This window comes from Nylanderia fulva, unplaced genomic scaffold (assembly GCF_048542155.1).
Source record: "Nylanderia fulva isolate GAGA-0341 unplaced genomic scaffold, ASM4854215v1 Scaffold14, whole genome shotgun sequence".
NCBI lineage: Eukaryota > Metazoa > Arthropoda > Insecta > Hymenoptera > Formicidae > Nylanderia > Nylanderia fulva.
This window is the reverse complement of record NW_028189622.1, coordinates 127,068-146,778: the sequence shown is the minus strand read 5'-3', so window position 1 is coordinate 146,778 and position 19,711 is coordinate 127,068. Positions and strand designations below refer to the sequence as shown.

Sequence of the window (19,711 nt, the reverse complement as noted above, 5' to 3'; positions counted from 1 at the left end):
TGGATAATTTTTAATACAATTCTACATGGGTTTGCAATGGTTAATTTTTCATAGGATTCTACATGAGTTTGCAATGGTTAATTTTTCATAGGATTCTACATAGGTTTGCAATGGGTACGATTCTACATGGGTTTGCAATGGTTAATTTTGCCTAGGATTCTACATGGGTTTGCAATGATTAATTTTTCATAGGATTCTACATGGGTTTGCAATAGGATAGGATTCTACATGGGTTTGCAATGGATAATTTTTGTTAATGGCGTGCCCTTAACTGGTCGCCTTTTTTTACCTTTTTTTAAAGGTGAGTTTTTAGAGATTATATCATTCATTTTTGTATATTTTTATGACCGGAATAGAACAATTATTAAACATGTTTATCTAAACTTCTTTGCTTAAAATGATGTGTACAATCATATCCTAGAATCCTGATCATTCCTCCTAAAGCACCCTATTTATATAAATTTACCCATATGTGTGTGTGTGTGTGTGTGTGTGTGTGTGTGTACTAATGTCGAGCATTTTTTATACATTTTCTATTAAATTTAGATAAAAGTTGCAGGATTTCGAAAAAGAAAAAGTTGACACTTTTTCCTAAACGGCGATTTTCAAGGTTATTTAAAGGTCACTTATATTTTCAAAATAGAATTACCTTAATTTTTCTCATATAAATCGATTCCTCGCAATATTTACTATAAAAAGTTGTAAAGGTATAATTTTTACATAATCTTACATAAACTTCGAAATATTACAAATATTTTATTTTATGAAATATTTCAGTTTATGTAAAATTATGTTAACTATCTTTTAAATTATTCACTTTTAGCCATCTTACCCTTACAACCTTTTATAGTGAATATTGCAACAAATTGGTTTATATATATAATATATATATATAACATCAGTTATTATTAATTGATGTTTACATTTATTTTTAGACTTACTAGAGCTCAAATGCTCCACATTTTTTACAAAAACTGTTTATTCTACAAATTTCAAATATGCTTTTAAATGATGATTGAATATTTCCTTTTTTTAATTATTTTTATTATTATTTTTCAATCTCAATCAACTTTTATAACTTTATGCCAGCACGATACAAATACATGTGTCTTTATTTTTTTTATTATTTTCATTATTATTTTTCAATCTCAATCAACTTCTATAACCTTATGCCAGCAGGATACAAATACATGTATGTCTTTATTATTGTATCAACTCTTGTCTTTTCCATGTAACCATGTCTTCATAGTTTGAATTATCCCTTCATCTTCTCAATCTTTCGCAGAGATTTAATTAATCAAGAGACACGGTAGTGTCTCGCGACCAGTTAAGGGCGTAGCGGAGACACCGTTAATGTTACTTTAAGGTGCATTGTAATTTTGAAACTTAGCAGCGCGCCCAGTTTTTTTAACTAAAATTTTTTTATTTCTTTTTTACATGGCGCATGGACTTGGCATCTTGTTTATCTTTTTTTTTAAAAGATAAATTTTTTTATGGTACGATTCTACATTTGCAAATTTAAATTTTTACTGATTCATTATACGACTCTATATATGTCTGCAACTTTAATTTTCCACTGGTACAAGTTTCTACTTTCACTTGGCGCAATTTTTTTTTTATTTCATTACTTTTGTTACGATTGTACATGAATTTATAATCGATAATTTTTCATACAATTCTATTGTACATGGGTTTGCAATGTAGGATTCTACATAAGTTTGCAATGGATAATTTTTAATACAATTCTACATGAGTTTGCAATGGTTAATTTTGCCTAGGATTCTACATGGGTTTGCAATGATTAATTTTTTATAGGATTCTACATGGGTTTGCAATAGGATAGGATTCTACATGGGTTTGCAATGGATAATTTTTGTTAATGGCGTGCCCTTAACTGGTCGCTTTTTTTTACCTTTTTTTAAAGGTGAGTTTTTAGAGATTATACATTATATACGCTGATTCCATTTATCCCTTTTTACAACTTCCACGAACGCGGACTCGCGGGTCCAGCAATCTTTGTAGAATTCTCCAGAGCCTCGACGTGAATAGCTATATGGGACCATATGTTTCACGGTATATCGGATATAAGACGTAAATACGCGCTTTCGTAAGTCTATTTCAAAGTTTAATCTACGTATCCAGTATACGTTCCCAATCCTCGATGTATATATATGTATAGCACAACCCCTTCGAGTTTTCACCCCATTGGGGATTAGTACACTATATATGATATACATATATATAACGTGTACAAAGCACACTACAAACGGAGCTTTACTACAAAACCCAAAATATAATATTTAATAAATAACGAGATCGAATGTGTTTTTTAAACTTTTATATTTGCTCTTATCTACTATTTAAAAAAATTTTAAAGAAAAAGTGCTTAATAATTTAAAAATCTATCGAGGCATTATATAAGTTTATAAATTATTATATAAATTATTACAAATTTAAGTAACATCGCATTAATACTTCGGTAACAGTAACAAAAATCTTCAAAAGTCAATATTAAGTATACATATTATAATATAATATAATATAAATATACTATATATGTATATAGCAAGGTTGAATAGTAACTAGTTAATTAATTGAAAGTTAACTATAAAAAAATAATTTTTAACTTAACATAGTTTATTTAAAATAAGTTTATTTTTAACTTTAACTAATTATTTTAAAATTTATTTATTAATTTTTTTCTAAATTAAAAATATTTTCATCTCTGAATTCTATTATTTTTTTAAATAAAATTTTTAACATTAGATAAAATTGATAATAACGATTAAATTTGAATAAGAATATCATTATATGATATATATATATATATATATATATATATATATATATAACTTTTACAAGTATTATAAAATAAATAAAAGTATTATTATAGTTTTTATGTTTTTCATAATTACAGTTGCAAAGAAAAAATACATTTCTGTAGAATAAACTAAACTTCTTTGTTGTTTGTTATTTTGCATAAATTAAAAAAATAACGAAAAGTAACTAAATATTAAAATAAAAAATGTTAATTATTTAATTTGTTTAAATTTGAATTTGTTATGACATTCTAATTTATTGTAAATAATATTGTTAAAAATTAACTTTTGATTAAACTTAAGTTAATTTTAACTCAATTTTAACTGAGTTAGTTTTTCTTCATGTAATTTTTAACGTAACTAAATTAATTTTATATATATATATATTTTTTAAATTATATATATTTTTATTAAATTATATATATATATATTTTTTTTATTATATAATTTATATAATTATATATATATTTTTTATTAAATTATATATATTTTAAATTAATTTATATATATATATATATATATATATATATATGGGTTGAATAAGTTAATTATTTTTTTAAAACTGAGTTAAGTTAAAGGTAATGGCTTATAAAATTAATTTAGTTACGTTAAAAATAATTAACTTATCCAACCCATATATATATATATATATATATATATATATATATGGGTTAGATAAGTTAATTATTTTTCTTCTAGTATATTTACTACATATACATATATATATATATATATATATATATATGTGTATATATATAGTAAATATACTAGGAGTGACATGGCCTCGCATGGAAGTTGTGAACTGATAGACGAGAGGTCCCAAGTTCGAATCCGATTCGATCTTAAACACTCCAATAAGTCTCTTAATTGATTTTTGACAAAGGATTGTAAAAGGAAGAGAAAGTGATTATTAACCGAGGAAAAAAGGAAGATGGAAAAGAGGAAAGAAAAAAGGTTTATAAATAAATATATAAAAATAATATATATATATATAAATAAAAAGATTATAAATGTGAAATTGCTGGCCAAGTTAAAAAGAATTAAAAATATTGTAAAAAGTTGCGCTTTTTACGAAAAAAAGCACTTTATAATCCCAAGGAGATCAAAATAAACGGTATAATAAATATTATATATATATATATATTAATATACACTATATGTATTATAATATATACCATACATAGTTGTATAAACGTCAAAACCACGGAATAGATTATTGCCCTCGGAGTAACGGTAGTAGGCGCAACGAACTATATAGAGGAAGCATGGTGAATATATATATCTCAAAACTGGATTCATTAACGCACTCTATTGCAATTTCTCATCTTCTCACAATGCGCTTACATTATATTTTTACGTGGCTCACATGCGAGACATGTTAATTAATTATTGCAACGCCCTACTGATTCAGAAACATGTCTTGTCTAAATGCTATCAGTTAGGGCTGGCTGGCTGGCTGGCTGGAAAAGTAGAGAGACTCGAGTAACGGAGATAAATTATTGTGTCTACATCTTTAGTAATTAGTGCTAATAAACGAGCGAAATAAGAATCGTTAAGCGTGCGTGCGATTTATAATTAGCCTTGAAACAGGCGCGAAGAAGAGAAATCCTTTCAAATATCGGATACAGCCGGATGTTCTAATTTATTCGTCATATTCTCGATATTGTTTGCGCAACATTATGTTGTAAATATGTGCGAGGTATCTTGAAAAAAAAATTTGAAATACAGAAAAAGATGAAAATTGCAACATTATATATATACGAATTTATCACTTTGAGTGCGTGTGAATGAGAATATTTCACACGTTTATGTAGAAAAACAGCGCATACAATAAAAAATATATAAACTAAAATAATATAGTTATAATATAAAAAGCAATTTTATTAATATTATTTACATTTTTTTTAATTTTTAACAGTTTTTATCAATCATGAAGCTTTTTTCACTTATATTTACAATCAATATTTTCAACACGGTTGTTTAATAGAAAATAATAATCACAATATATTAAATAAAATATTGCAGCTATGCATGTAGATGTTGGTCTGTGTATGGTCAAGATAAATGATACCGTATACATGTATTTGTGTGAATGCGTGAAAGAGACATTCTCTCGCAAAATTCTTTACATTTGCAAAATGTATGTATAAATTTGTTTTTTTTTATTTTGACGTAAAAATTACACTCTAGAAGTTTGTTCAAGTATGTCGGAATACTCTGTATATATTCCATACAATATAAATTGCAGGGTTGGGAAAGTTAATGATTTTTTTAAACTAAGTTAAGTTAAATTTAGTTGCTTATATAAAATTAATTTAGTTAAATATTAATAGAAGAAATAGGCTCGTGTACAATTAAAATAATTTAGTCGATAATAGGCCAACTTACGAGCTAGAATATTTACGATGTTAAATAATTATTTATTAAATACATAAATTATATAATGCTAGAAACAAATTAAACCATGTAAACATTTTGATAGTATAACTGTCTTTTTCAATACAAAGAATTTACAAAAATATTCTTATATTAAACTTAAAAATTATTTAGAAAGAAAGATTCTCGATCTGAATGATACAATAATTAACATATTAATTTTTTTAAAAACATTAAGAATTTTTAAAAACATTTATTTATATTAAATTAGAATTTTATTTGTTAATTCTTTTAAAATTTATAAAAACAAATAACAAAAAAATTTTATATACTTAATACATTTTAAATTAACTAAGTTAACAAGGGAAGGCTCCAAATTTATCTCCTCCGATTTTAATATATAAAATATATATTATAGTATCACCCTCCCACAAGTCACAGGTAAAGCCACTCGATGCAATTCTCAAGCATTCATAGAAAAAAATTAATTTCCTTTTTTTTCGATTAATATAAAAATTTTATTTTTTATATATATTTCTATTCGTTCTCAAAATTCTTAAAATCTTCAAAAGATTCACATAGTTTCGGATGATAATTATCATAAAAACATTTAAAGCGTAATATTAATTTACAATGAGTACATTGTATAAAATCGACATTTTCGAAATCAGTTCCGGATTTGATTAAGAATTTCGAGGACAAATATATATATATATATATATATATATATATATATATATAAAATAAATTTTTTATATTAATCGAAAGAAAGGAAATTAATTTTTTTCTCATAAATGCTTGAGAATTGCATCGAGTGGCTTTACCTGTGACTTGTGGGAGGGTGATACTATAACATATATTTTATATATTAAAATCGGAGGAGACAAATCCGGAGCCTCTCCTTGTAAGTTAAAATTTATTTTTTAACTTTTTTTAATTTTTAATTATTAATTATAGTTATTACCAAATCCTGATAAATTGTAAACAAAATATAGCGCTTAGAAGTATTGGTATAAATAAATAAAAAAACTGCTATATATATGTTACTCTTAGAATTTTAGGAAGATGTTTTCACCGTCGTTGCAATGAACGACGAGGACACGACTTTATTAAGGAGGACACATCGGATGAAATTATTTCTACGCACGATCGACGTCTCCGCTCTATCGAATTCTACGATATGAAGCATAAGCCAAAATACATCGCGAATAACAAACGCGGCACAAAACACGCGCTTTTGAGCAGAATACGCCGAGCGGCTACCGCGAGGAAAGAACGAGTGTGGGATCACGGCGTGATCCCTTACGAGATAGATGGAAATTTTTCTGGCGCTCATAAAGCACTATTCAAACAAGCGATGAGACATTGGGAAAATTTTACTTGCGTAAAATTTGTGGAGAGAGTGTCCAGAGAGCATCCTAATTATATCCTATTTACGGAAAGACCTTGCGGGTGAGTGGTAATAAAAAAATTTTACGGTATCCAAAAATCTATAAGAAACACTTTGTCTGGTTTAAAATAATTTTTAGCTGTAAACTACTGTTTAATTTTCAATTATGATGATATAATAATTATTTTCTGATAATAATAATTATTTGTTCAACGTTGTGATATATTCTTTATCTTTATTTTTTATTTTTATTCATCATCATCATTATTATTCATCATACAGTATGGCATTTAGTAAAATAAATATAATAAAATTTTCTCGGCAGATGTTGTTCCTTCGTTGGAAAAAGAGGTAATGGACCACAAGCTATTAGCATTGGAAAAAACTGCGATAAGTTTGGTATAGTTGTACACGAGTTAGGCCACGTCGTTGGATTTTGGCACGAGCACACTCGACCGGATCGCGACCGTCATGTACAAATCATCCGCGATAACATCATGAGCGGTGAGTGATAATCTCAATTTGCTCCGAGATACTGAATATATTATACAGGATGCAACTAATCAAAGATATACGAAGGATACCATCATGTGCAGGATGACAAATTAAATCGAAAAGTCCTGAGCCATTTTTAATCTGAGCTTTATTTTTGGCGCTATAAATTATTAAAGTTTACCAATTAGCGCGTGGCTACAAGGCTTTAGTACGCCTACTAAGACAGCGCCTACACTGTTTTCAAATTGGCTTTACAATTAAACTTTAACAATTTATAGCGTCAAAAATAAGTTCAGATTAAAAAATGGCTCAGGACTTTTTGATTTAGTTTATTCCTGCATCAAATAGTGTGCTTCATATATCTTTATTTAGTTACACCCTGTATATATTGCATGAGAGAGAGAGAGAGAGAGAAATACAAAAAAATTTTTTTTTTTTTTCACAGGTCAAGAGTACAATTTCAACAAATTGACAGAAGACGAAGTGAATTCACTTGGCCTGCCTTATGATTATGACTCTATCATGCATTATGCAAAGAATACCTTTTCGAAAGGCACTTATTTAGACACAATATTACCCATGGAATCTCATGGAAAAAAGAGGCCCGAAATCGGACAAAGAATTCGATTGAGCGAGGGCGACATCGCGCAAACGAATCTTTTATATAAATGTCATAGTAAGAATTTTAGTATCCAATGTGTCTCTTGCTTTATACTTTTACAATTTTGTCACGAAAATTAATATCTCCAGGAGAGAATTTATAATTCAAAATATCTCTTAATCAATAGTATATGTATAAAATATACACTAACAGAAACAAAATTTAAGCTGGATTTGTCAAAACTAAAGCTTTTAATTTTGTCGACTGTATAAATACATATGTGCGAGTGTCTTTTGACTATATAATTTAATTTTATCCATTTTGTTGTTCCAGTTTTATTTAGTTTTATCCATTTATTTTTATAGTTCCAGTTAAATAGATCGAATTTTTGTAGAATGCGGCAGAACGTTTCAAGAGAATAGTGGTATCTTCGGATCACCAAGCTACCCAAATAATTCTCCGCCCAACGATGGAGAACGCTGCGAATGGAGGATTACGGCCACACATGGCGAACGTATCGTCCTAAACATTACGTCCCTCGATATATTCAAGAGTGATTATTGCCGCAGCGATTATCTGGAAATTCGAGACGGATATTGGCACAAGAGTCGGGTGTTAGGTGAGACGAATCTTTTTATCTTTTTTTAAATAAGAAGGAATACACAAATTACCTATGCAAATATTTATAAGTGAAGGGACAAAGTGGCTGTAGTTCGAAAAATAAGAAATATAATAAGTACTTTCAAAATCATAAATTGGCATTCCTAACATCAATTCACCTCTTTTGCATATATGGGTAATCAGGTACTAATTGTATTTTTCCACATTGCACTATTTCTTCATTACATCTGCATCAAACATTCTTCTCTATTATATTTTAAGAAGTTTCCGAATATAAAGGCCTTTTGTATTTTGTTTTGGGCGGAGAAAAGTTTCGACACATTTTTAACATTTAGATTTGCTTATCTCTGATATCCAAGTAGCCAACATTGATAGAAGGGTTAAAACTTTAAAACAGCTATTTGACAACTATTTCAGTACATAAAACCTCGATTACTCATTCAACAATAATAAGTCTTCTTGAAAAGCATTTCTCATTTTGCATTTTTAAAAAACATCGTTCATTGATTAGATTTTTGGGGTTTCTGAAGGTGTAAAACTATGTGAAATTTACTCCCGGTTGGAACAGGCAAGAGTTGTATGAATCATACAAATTTTTACAAGTGAATGAATTGATCAGTTGAAAAGTAGTCAAAAAATAAAAATAAAAAAATGGGGTTGGAAAGTTCTGTCTCCTTTTTACAGTTCAACACTCGTTTTATCGGACTCCTTTTTGTTTGCCTCCTTAAAGAGTCATTATGTGGAGTCAGGATTTCATAACAACGAACAAGTGAAAACAAATATTCAAAAATGACTCAGATTTCGAGACATAAAATTCTTTGTTGCTGACATAAAAAAAACTAAAGCAATGTGGAACAAGTATAATTGTAGCAGGGGATTGTCGAAAACTAAGTGCATAAATCATTAGATTTATTGAATAAAACACCAATTGTTTGTCTCTTTACTCATGCATCGAATGATCCTCGCACTTACAACAACCAACAATTATCTCGAATATAAGGAAGAGATCGAGTGTTGTACCCAGATAGCAAAAGTACCTAAACTGCACCATCTTCAAAATTGGTGCATAAGACATCTTTAAGATGTTTTTAAAATGTCTTTGGGATATCATATCATAAGATTTCTTAATAATGTATTATGCACCAATTTTGGACATGGTGCTATCTGGGTAGTCATTATCACATCAAATTACGTCAAAGTGACTGCTGTTCCTACCTGGGTACATTGTGAGAGGAATAATCAACTTGACAGGCAATAAAAAATCGATTCCCTAATCTTCTCATAATAACATGTTCGATAATTATTCCAATTCAGGTCGATATTGCGGCAGCGGTAAAATGCACGAGCCAATAGTGTCAAGTGGAAGTCGTATGCTGGTAACGTACATGACATCTAGCAGGCAAAGTGGCCACCGTGGCTTCACGGCTAGTTACGAAGCTGTTTGCGGTGGCGACGTCGAACTGGACGGGATAGGTCATCTTGAATCGCCTAATTATCCTGAGGAATATCAATCCAGTAAGGAGTGCGTGTGGAAACTATCTGTACCCCAGGACTATCAGGTGGCCCTGAAGTTCCAGTCCTTTGAAATCGAGAACCATGACAACTGCGTGTACGATTATGTCGAGGTGCGTGACGGGCATAACAACGATTCCCCTTTAATCGGCGTTTATTGTGGATACAAGATACCACCAGACATCAAGTCAACGGGGAATAAGCTACTTGTTAAGTTCGTCAGTGACGGTTCCGTGCAAAAAGCTGGCTTCTCGGCAACTTTTATGAAAGGTTCGTAACATATAACATATATATATATATATATATATATATATATAGCAAGTATGTTACATATTGCTCAGCACACAGCAACTTTTATGAAAGGTTCGTAACATATAACATATATATATATATATATATATATATATATATATATAGCAAGTATGTTACATATTGCTCAGCACACAGTTCCTCATTATTATGTGAAAGATGTTTATTACAATTGTTTATGATCATTTTTAATGCTACAATTGGTATATAAATGTAAAAAATGCTACTTTTTAATAATATTTAAGAATTCGACGAGTGCGTATTAACAGAACATGGTTGCGAGCACGATTGCATCAATACGCTCGGTGGATATGAATGTTCTTGCAAATCGGGTTTCGAGCTGCATTCGGACGGCAAGCATTGCGAAGGCAAGAGACACAATAATTATTTTGAATGCGGAATAATTTATTTAATCCGCTTAGATAATCTTATAGATAATCTTGAGAATCCTAAATGCCGTTCTGTTATCGATACAATTTTTGCGCACCCTTTTCTTTTTATTGGTTGAATAAAAAAACAAATGTTTTTCCACAATTAAAGTACATATAGAAATAAAACGCGGATCTTACCAATTTTATGTTAAAAACAAGAAAATTTTTAATTAAAAATAAAAATTTTTTAAAATAAAAATTAAAAAATTACAAATAAAAATAAAAATTTAAAAACATTTTTTACGTACTTTAATCGTGGAAAAACATTTAATATTCTATTCAACCAATAAAAAGAAAAGGGTGCGCAAACATGTTTTATCGATAAAACCGGACGGCGTTTAGAATCCTTTTGATCTCTGAATAATAATATTCTATAAAATCCTTTGATTAGACGCTTGCGGTGGATTTTTTGATGCTAAAAACGGCACTATCACGAGTCCATCGTTTCCCGAGCCGTATCCAGGAAACAAAAATTGCATCTGGGAAATTATTGCGCCGCCGCAATATCGCATTACTTTAAATTTCACACATTTCGATCTAGAGGGTAATAATATATATCAGGAAGAATGCGAGTACGATTCCATGGAGGTCGCGAGTAAGCTCGGCGACGACGTTCTCCGAAAGCATGGGATATTTTGCGGCGCACGATTACCGCCATTAATAACGTCCGAAGGCAATTTTATGAGAATCACCTTTACGTCTGATAACAGGTTTTATTTCATACGCACTTATATAATTGTCATATTTTTCAGTATTTTTAGTTTACTAGTTAAATTAAATCACTTGTACTTTGTGAAAAATGAAAAAAAAAATAGAAGATTTAATTTTTTATTATATGTTTTGGTAAAAATTTATCTCTTAGTAACCGATGGATAAAATAATTTTTCGTTTTTGCAAAAAATTTCTTCTCCTTCCTTTTCTCTCTTCCGCTCTTCCCTTCGTTCTCCCTTTTCCTTTTCCCTCTTTCTGTCTCTTTTTCCCAGACAGCACAAAATATTTATAAAATATTTATAGAATATTTATAATAATTATTTTAATATTTTATAAATATTTTATAAATATTTTTGGAGTCTTAGATTCAATAGATTAGAAATACTTATCATAAATATCAGAAAATATTTATATAATATTTATATAAATATTATGATAAATATTATAAATATATTTATTAATTCATTGATACAAATTTTTTAAAATTTATCTTTAATAAATACTTAGTAAAAAATTATGAGTTAAAAAGACATAATCAACAATTTTTTAATCAAAATGATCGGTTGATATAGTCTAATCTAAAATTTGGTTGATTAGATGTTTTTATGTTTATTAAACTTTATTAGCCATTTATAAAAAGTTAAAAATGTGTAAAAATGTTTGTAAGTAACTTATTAGACATTTATTTTAAAATAGAATATAAAATTATAATATACATTAAATATACTTAGGCAACACAGTAGTTTAACAAATAAATTTACGTACACATCGATATATACGTAAATTTATTTGTTAAAAGGCATTCTGTTGCAGAATGTAGCTCAAAAATAGAAATAATTTTATGACATTTTTAATTTTATAAATTTCCGTTTTTGCCAGCCTTATATAATTCTCACGACGAAAATCAAATACGAAAAAGATACATCACATAGCGGTAAATGAAAGAACTAACAATTTAGTTAAAAAATATTTACAAAATAATAACTATAAATATTATATGAAATATTTAATCTATGTTTTAATAATATACATATGTTAAAAATAAAGGTTTTTATAAAATATTTATATAATATTTGAAAAATATATATATTCATTAATATTAATAAAACTTTATCATAAATATTGTGTGCTGGCTTGGTCCTCTCTTCTCGATCTTGTTTATTCGCTTAGAAATATTTAAAATTAAATTAATTAATTAGTAATTTAATTTTGTGAATAATATACATATATATTAATAACATATAATACATTTATTAAAATTAGAAATAAGTTTGTGACGCAGAAACTGTAAAAAAGTCAAAATATGTTAGGAATCATATTTTATGTGAAAATTAAATATATAATTCGAAAATATTAATTTTATATACAAATAATTATTTTATAACATTTTTATTTAGTAGTTTAAAAATGGTCTTACATAAAATTCACATTAGCGTAAATGTTGGGATACGATATTTCGAAAAATACGATTAATATTTGTTATTTGCGTTACATGTTTTATCAAACAGCATCCAAAAGTCGGGTTTCGCTGCCATATTTTTTACGGATAAGGATGAGTGCGCCACTAACAATGGTGGGTGTCAGCACGAGTGCAAAAACACGCTAGGTTCTTATCAGTGCTCCTGCCACAACGGTTTTACACTTCATGAAAACGGTCATGATTGCAAAGAGGGCGGTTGCAAATACGAGATTACGGCGCCCGTGGGAACAATTACCTCACCGAATTATCCGGATTATTATCCCGGCCGTAAAGATTGCGTCTGGCATTTTACCACGAAACCAGGCCATCGGATAAAATTGGTACGTATCTTTATGTATTGCTTTTCGAGTAACAGTTAGTGATCAGCGACATATTTTAATTTTACTTTAGTAGAAAAAAAGAAACGAGAAATTTTGGAAAAACAAACATTATATCCCAAGTAGCAAACTGATGTCATTAAACGTCAAAATAACGTCATTTTGACGTCCAACGACGTTATTAAACATCAGAATAATGTCATTTTGACGTTTAATAACGTCAATTTGCTACTTGGGAATGGAAAAAATTTTAAATGTATATTTTGTAGATCTTCAAAGTTTTCGAAATGGAGTCGCATCAAGAATGCGCGTATGATCACATTGCTATTTACGACGGAGATTCGCCAGACAGCCTTACTCTAGGTAGATTCTGTGGTACCAAAGAGCCGCATCCAATTCTAGCAACTGGCAATCAAATGTACATGGTTTTCAAGAGTGACGCTTCCGTGCAAAGGAAAGGATTTTTAGCGACTCATAGCACAGGTAAATTCCTCAATAATGTGGCAATTTATAATTGAGTCTTAACACAAAATTTCTAATTCCAAAATCAATATCTGTACTTGATACCAATAATGTAAAAATGTTAGTATCCAAAAACGATGACGCAATCGAGCACAGCGTTTTATGCATAATAATTGGGTCTACTTCCCAGATAGCATTGTGTCCAAAATTGGTGCATAAGACACTATTAAGAAATCTTATGATATTCTAAAAAGGCATCCTAAAACATCTTAAAAATGTTTTAACCATCAATTTTGGACATGGTGCTGTCTGGGTTGTGTCGTAGTGGAAAACACTGGTCACTCTGTTATGCATATACATATACAAATATACACATATGCACACTTTAAAATATAATACTTACACATGTTACAGCTTGTGGTGGTCATCTTATGGCAACGGATACAGTAAATCATTTGTATTCCCATGCTAAATATGGTTATCACAATTACGATCAAAGAACCGATTGTGACTGGGTAATAGAAGCACCACTTGGCAAAAACGTTCATTTGACTTTTAATTCATTCCAACTCGAATACGAAGCCGAATGCGGATATGACTTTGTTGAAGTATTCTCCGGTTTAGATGCGTCCAGTCCGCCATATGGGCGATTTTGCGGTAATTCCGTAAGTGTTCAATAGTCAACTATTTTAACTATTATATTTTATGCATACTCGTATATGATATGAGCGCATACGAGAAACATTCAATAAGTAAAGAGACGAATGACTATTGTTTTAATACAATTTTATTTAATGAATTCTAATAATTTATTTTTTGATATAATCATGTACTACATTTATAAACCTATCACATCGCTCTATTTGGTTTTTTATATTAATAACAAAGAATTCTTTGTCTCGAAATCTGAACTAAGTTTGGACATTAGTTTTTACTTTGTGACTGTGAAATTTAATTCCATATAATAACCGAGCCCAATGAGATGAAGTTTGGACACTATAAAAATGTGATAGAACCTCCCAACCTAATTTTTGAATTTTTCTTTTTTGGCCACTAAACTGATCAATATCCACTTCTAAAATATTCGTATTTATTCATTTATATATTTTAACGTATTGTTCGAGTATTTGGGAATAAATTTCTTAGATGATTTTACACCTTCAGAAATCAGAAATCTTATATAATACTAAACACCGTTCTTCAAAAATATACTTTTTGACTTCTTTTGAATGTAAGAGATTTTATATGCAGGGTGTCCCAAAAATTATCAGACTCGTTAATAAGCAATTTCTTGAAATTATTTGGAGACTATTTTTTCTCAGTAAAAATGTCAAGACACCAATAATTTTTAAATTATAAATAATTAAAAATAAATTTTCGCAAACTAAACTTGTTGAAATAAAATATAATATAACCACATTCTTTAGTAGTATTGGATATGTTAATAATTTTTTAAATCTAAGTTTGTTGCTTATGAAATTAATTTAGTTAAGTTTGCACGAACAAAAAATTAACTCAATTAAAGTTAAATTAAGATTAAATTAACTAAAGTTAAATCAAAAGTTAATTTTTAAAAACATTATTTATATTAAATTAAAATTTAGTTTGTTAATTCTTTTAAAATTTATAATATTGTAACGAATAACAAAGTAATTTTGATGTTTATATAGAAATATATTTTTTGGTAATTACAATTGATGACAAATGAACATAAAAATTAATAATACTTTAATTTAAAAATAATACATTTCTAACTTATAAAAAACAATAATGGTATTCAGAGATAAAAAAATTTAACTTAATTTAATCCTCCAATAATGTTAGATACCCGGATATCCAAAGCAAACTCTAAATTTGAAAAATGTATCAGATTTTTTTGCTTGTACTTGTTATTTAAATATTTTTTGAACTGCAGCCGTTTTATCTCTTTACTTACTGAATAATTCTCGTATTTTGATACGTAGATAACAATTGTTATATATAAAATTTTGCCGCTACCTTGTAGAATACCACGGATTTTATTTCTATGAGCGAAGCACTACTAGTAAGATTTAGAACGGACGATACAATTTCGAACAAAGGTTTCAAGGCCGAATTTATAGCGATTGATCGGCAGGATAGCGAAGAAAATTTCGGTGGTGAAGACGATGAAGATCAAGATCTTTGATTTTTAGTTCATCGAGTGTCTGATCGATCGTATGAAATAGTCGATCGAAAATGAATAAATTCTGAGTTTCGGATATTCTTGCGAAAAATACTAGTTTTACGACAATATATGATATAAACTATATATATTACACGCATATTTTTCTATATACGTTAGATAAAATTTTCATCAATGTGTTACAAATTAAGGCACGTTGATTTCTTAAAGAAAGATATATACCACATCGAGGACAAAATAAATAATCTCCTGACCGAAGCTTGACATAAATCTGTCTCTCATGTAATGATCTAATCATCTAATGTGATGATTAATTATCGATAAACGCGAACATTTTTTTTAATCATCATATCCGGTTAATGATTAACTTTTCGTGCGATGATGCATACGTCATGTTTGTGTATGTGTGCTCTCGTGTTATTTATCGAGCCATAAATATATTGAAAATTAAAACAGATAAATATATATGAATATAAAAATATAACAATTGCGTTAGCAATTTGCAAAAGTTCGACAACTGTCATGACGATTAATGATAATGTATATATATATATATATAGTTTTTCGCTTGTGCCTCATCATGGTCTAAATTATAAAATGAGAAAAATAAGAAGCGAAATATTCTCTATCAAGTATAATCATCATATATATATTATCGCTATTAACAGTTAATCTCTATAATATATTATTTAGCAACAAGTGTTAATGTATTTTATTTAAAGCTCTTCTGGGTCGGATCCTCGCCGCAGTCATGTTAGATTGTGACATCAGAGATAAGAAAAGACACTTTGAAAATTTTCTTAGATACCATATTTATTTTAAATAAAAAGATATTTCGATAAAATAATACTTCAGATAGCTTTAGCATACTACTTTTTTATTTCTAGATGGCATTTAAGAATTTTTAAATGTGTGTTTCCTCGCCTTTGGCGTCATAATTCCAACATGGTCGGTGAGGAACCAGGAGCTTTAAAGTTTTAAATATGAAACAAATAATTAATGTGGCATCAAATATGTAAATAATTTCTGTATTTAGAAAACAATTATCCTATTTGTTAAACTATACTACAATTATATATTATTTACAAATTTTTCTTTAATAGACACTTTGAAATAAAAATAATTAACGTTGTGCCATATATATAATATATATATATATAACTTTTATGCACGGAATAATGAGATCAATTAATTGATATAAAGAAAACAAATAGTTGTTTTTAAAAAAATACGCAATTGCATTATTGCATATTACATACCTTTTTAAAATAATTATTTGGTCTCATTATTCCATGCATAAAAGTATTAAGGTAAGATTACAAAAAACTGAATATTTTACAAGATATTTTAAATTTTATGTCAAAAAATTGTTAACTTCAAACCTTTATAACTCAAAAAGTACTCCATAAAAAATACTTTATTATAGTGTTTTGGAAAGTTCTTGAAATAACCTACAAGAATATGCAATGAAAAGTAGGTAGTTCCATTTAAGAAATTGTTGATGACCTTTACGTGACCTTCAAATGACTATTCAATGTCAAATTAATGGTACGTTTTTATGTTCCCCTCGAAACCATACAACTTTGTTCCAAACATTTTTCTCTACGATTGCTTCCTGCAAAGTTATGAGGGGTGATAGATTAAAATAGGACACCCTGTATATATACAACTTTATAAAAGTTTTACTGTATATATATATATATGAGGCATTCCATACCAAATCGCTCACTTTTGTACCCGAACATTTTTTATTTGCTTCATTTTTTTTTTATGTTTTTGCACTTATTGAAAGTAGTTTTTATGATTTTTTTTAGATTTTTATTTATATCCATACTCGAGTTAAGAATTAAAAAAGGAAATTAATAAAAAAAATTTCAAATAGCTATTACTTTAAGAAGAATAAAGATATTAGCATTCATCTGGTGGTCATATTTTTTGTTTTTGAATGTATTTTTCAAGCAGAGAGGCATTTTTTTGCTACTGAGCATTGTAAAGGCCCTTGTGATGGTATAGGTGGTACTGTAAAAAGAATGGCTGCTCGAGCGAGTCTTCAACTTCTTCATGATCGGCAAATAACAACACCATAAGAGTTCTATAAATGGGCTTCTCAATTAAATAACTTGCCCAATATTAAAGTTAAATTTTCTTCAAAAAAAAATTACGATTTGATGAAAACTGAGCTAGTTGATCGTTTTAACAGTGCTAAACCTATACCAGAAACACAAAAAATGCATTGCGTTATACATAATACGGATAAAATTATTAATGTTAAAAGATTTTCTCAATCAACTAATATAAAATCTTACGAAATATATAAAAATACAGGAAAACAAAGATAAAAGAGAAGAAAACAATTAATAAATTATTTTAATAAATTATTTATATAAGCTATTAAAAAATAAATGTTATTATGTTATAATTTTTAATAAAATATGTTTTATTTAATTAATGTCTTTTATTTACAAAGCTTCCTTTTTGATAGAAGTCATCTAAGAATTTAATAAACATTATTTTCGAGAAAAACAACGAAAAAATAGTCTTAAAAAATATTAAAATTATTTTTCTCTATTTTTAACTTTTAAGAATAAGTATTATTATTTTTGTAAACTCTTTTTTTTATCGGAGTCATATATAAAATTAAAAAAGGTAATTTTCTAAAAAAAAAAAAAAAAAAATGCAAAAAAATAGTCTTAAAAATCGAAGTTATTTGAATCTCCTCTTCGCTTATGGCTCAAAAATTTTGTATTTAAGCCAAAAATTTTATCAATTTTTTAGAAAAAAATCGAAGGGATCTTATTGAGAGAAAAAAATAATTTCGGTTAAAATTGATTAAAACATTGTCAAATTATTTAAAAAAATTGTTTTCAATATTTTTTTCGAAAAATACATTCAAAAACAAAAAATATGACCACCAGATGAATGCTAATATCTTTATTCTTCTTAAAGTAATAGCTATTTGAAATTTTTTTTATTAATTTCCTTTTTTAATTCTTAACTCGAGTATGGATGGAAATAAAAATCTAAAAAAAATCATAAAAACTACTTTCAATAAGTGCAAAAACATAAAAAAAAATGAAGCAAATAAAAAATGTTCGGGTACAAAAGTGAGCGATTTGGTATGGAATGCCTCATATATACAGGGTGTCCGGTAACTAACAGACCAACGATTACAAATGGATTCTTTGGTCAATTTGGGAACGATTTTTCCTCAGCGAAAATGTCGAAAAAGGTCATCATTTTTTACAACTTTCCAATATTTGTCATTATGTATTTTTATAACTAAGCCTCAAATTAAAATTTTATTATAGTAAACTCTACCTGAAATTAACTGAAGAATGTAATTATGTTACACTTTTAACTCCAAAACGTTTAGTTTTCAAAAAACCTATTTTTTTTAATTGCTTATAAATTTGAAAATTATTGACTTTTCAACATTTTTGCTAAGGAAAAATCGTCTCCAAATTGGCCAGAGAATCCGCCCTTAATCGATGGTCCGTTAGTTACCGGACACCCTGTGTATACACATATACAGTAAAACTTTTATAAAGTTGTCTCTGTTACTTTTGGTATTTTTTTCACACATATATATTTTTACAAACATTTTAATATCGTATATGTCTTGTTCTATTTCTCAAGAAAGCAAAATTAAATTAACAAAGTGTATAATTTAATTATTGTAGTTAAAACATTACATCTCATTAATTAATAACACGTTTCAAATCAATAATAGCAAAAATTTGTTTATAGAAAAAATGTAAAAAATGTTGTGTTTATTATTGAAGGCCTACGTATATAAACATTTACTATATAACACATATACAATAATTATAATATATATATATATATATATATATATAATCGAAATAGATACAGTAAAGCTTTTTAAATTTGGCCTCTGTTAATTTTGTTTAATTAATAATCTCTCCACACAAACAACTAATTTCATATATACTTGTGTTTTTTTTATCTTCTTCGTGTCTTCTTTTATCATTTTGAGAGACTTGATAGCTTTCTCGCTGTTCT

General features: G+C 27.9%; 1 protein-coding gene across 2 annotated transcripts in view; it reads left to right on the top strand.

Moving 5' to 3' along the window:
- The window catches only part of tok (tolloid-like protein 1 tolkin), a 39,312-nt gene extending 23,366 nt beyond the window's left edge, over positions 1-15,946 (top strand). For both annotated transcript variants that reach the window (XM_085480046.1, XM_085480047.1), the window contains exons 5-15: positions 6,249-6,647; positions 6,911-7,089; positions 7,526-7,756; positions 8,076-8,300; positions 9,617-10,084; positions 10,369-10,491; positions 10,946-11,264; positions 12,774-13,065; positions 13,332-13,545; positions 13,939-14,189; positions 15,530-15,946. In XM_085480046.1, the coding sequence (XP_085336172.1) occupies positions 6,249-6,647; positions 6,911-7,089; positions 7,526-7,756; positions 8,076-8,300; positions 9,617-10,084; positions 10,369-10,491; positions 10,946-11,264; positions 12,774-13,065; positions 13,332-13,545; positions 13,939-14,189; positions 15,530-15,691 (2,863 nt within the window). In that variant the 3' untranslated portion in view covers positions 15,692-15,946. The remainder of the gene's footprint in view (positions 1-6,248; positions 6,648-6,910; positions 7,090-7,525; positions 7,757-8,075; positions 8,301-9,616; positions 10,085-10,368; positions 10,492-10,945; positions 11,265-12,773; positions 13,066-13,331; positions 13,546-13,938; positions 14,190-15,529) is intronic.
- Positions 15,947-19,711: the final 3,765 nt, after the last annotated feature.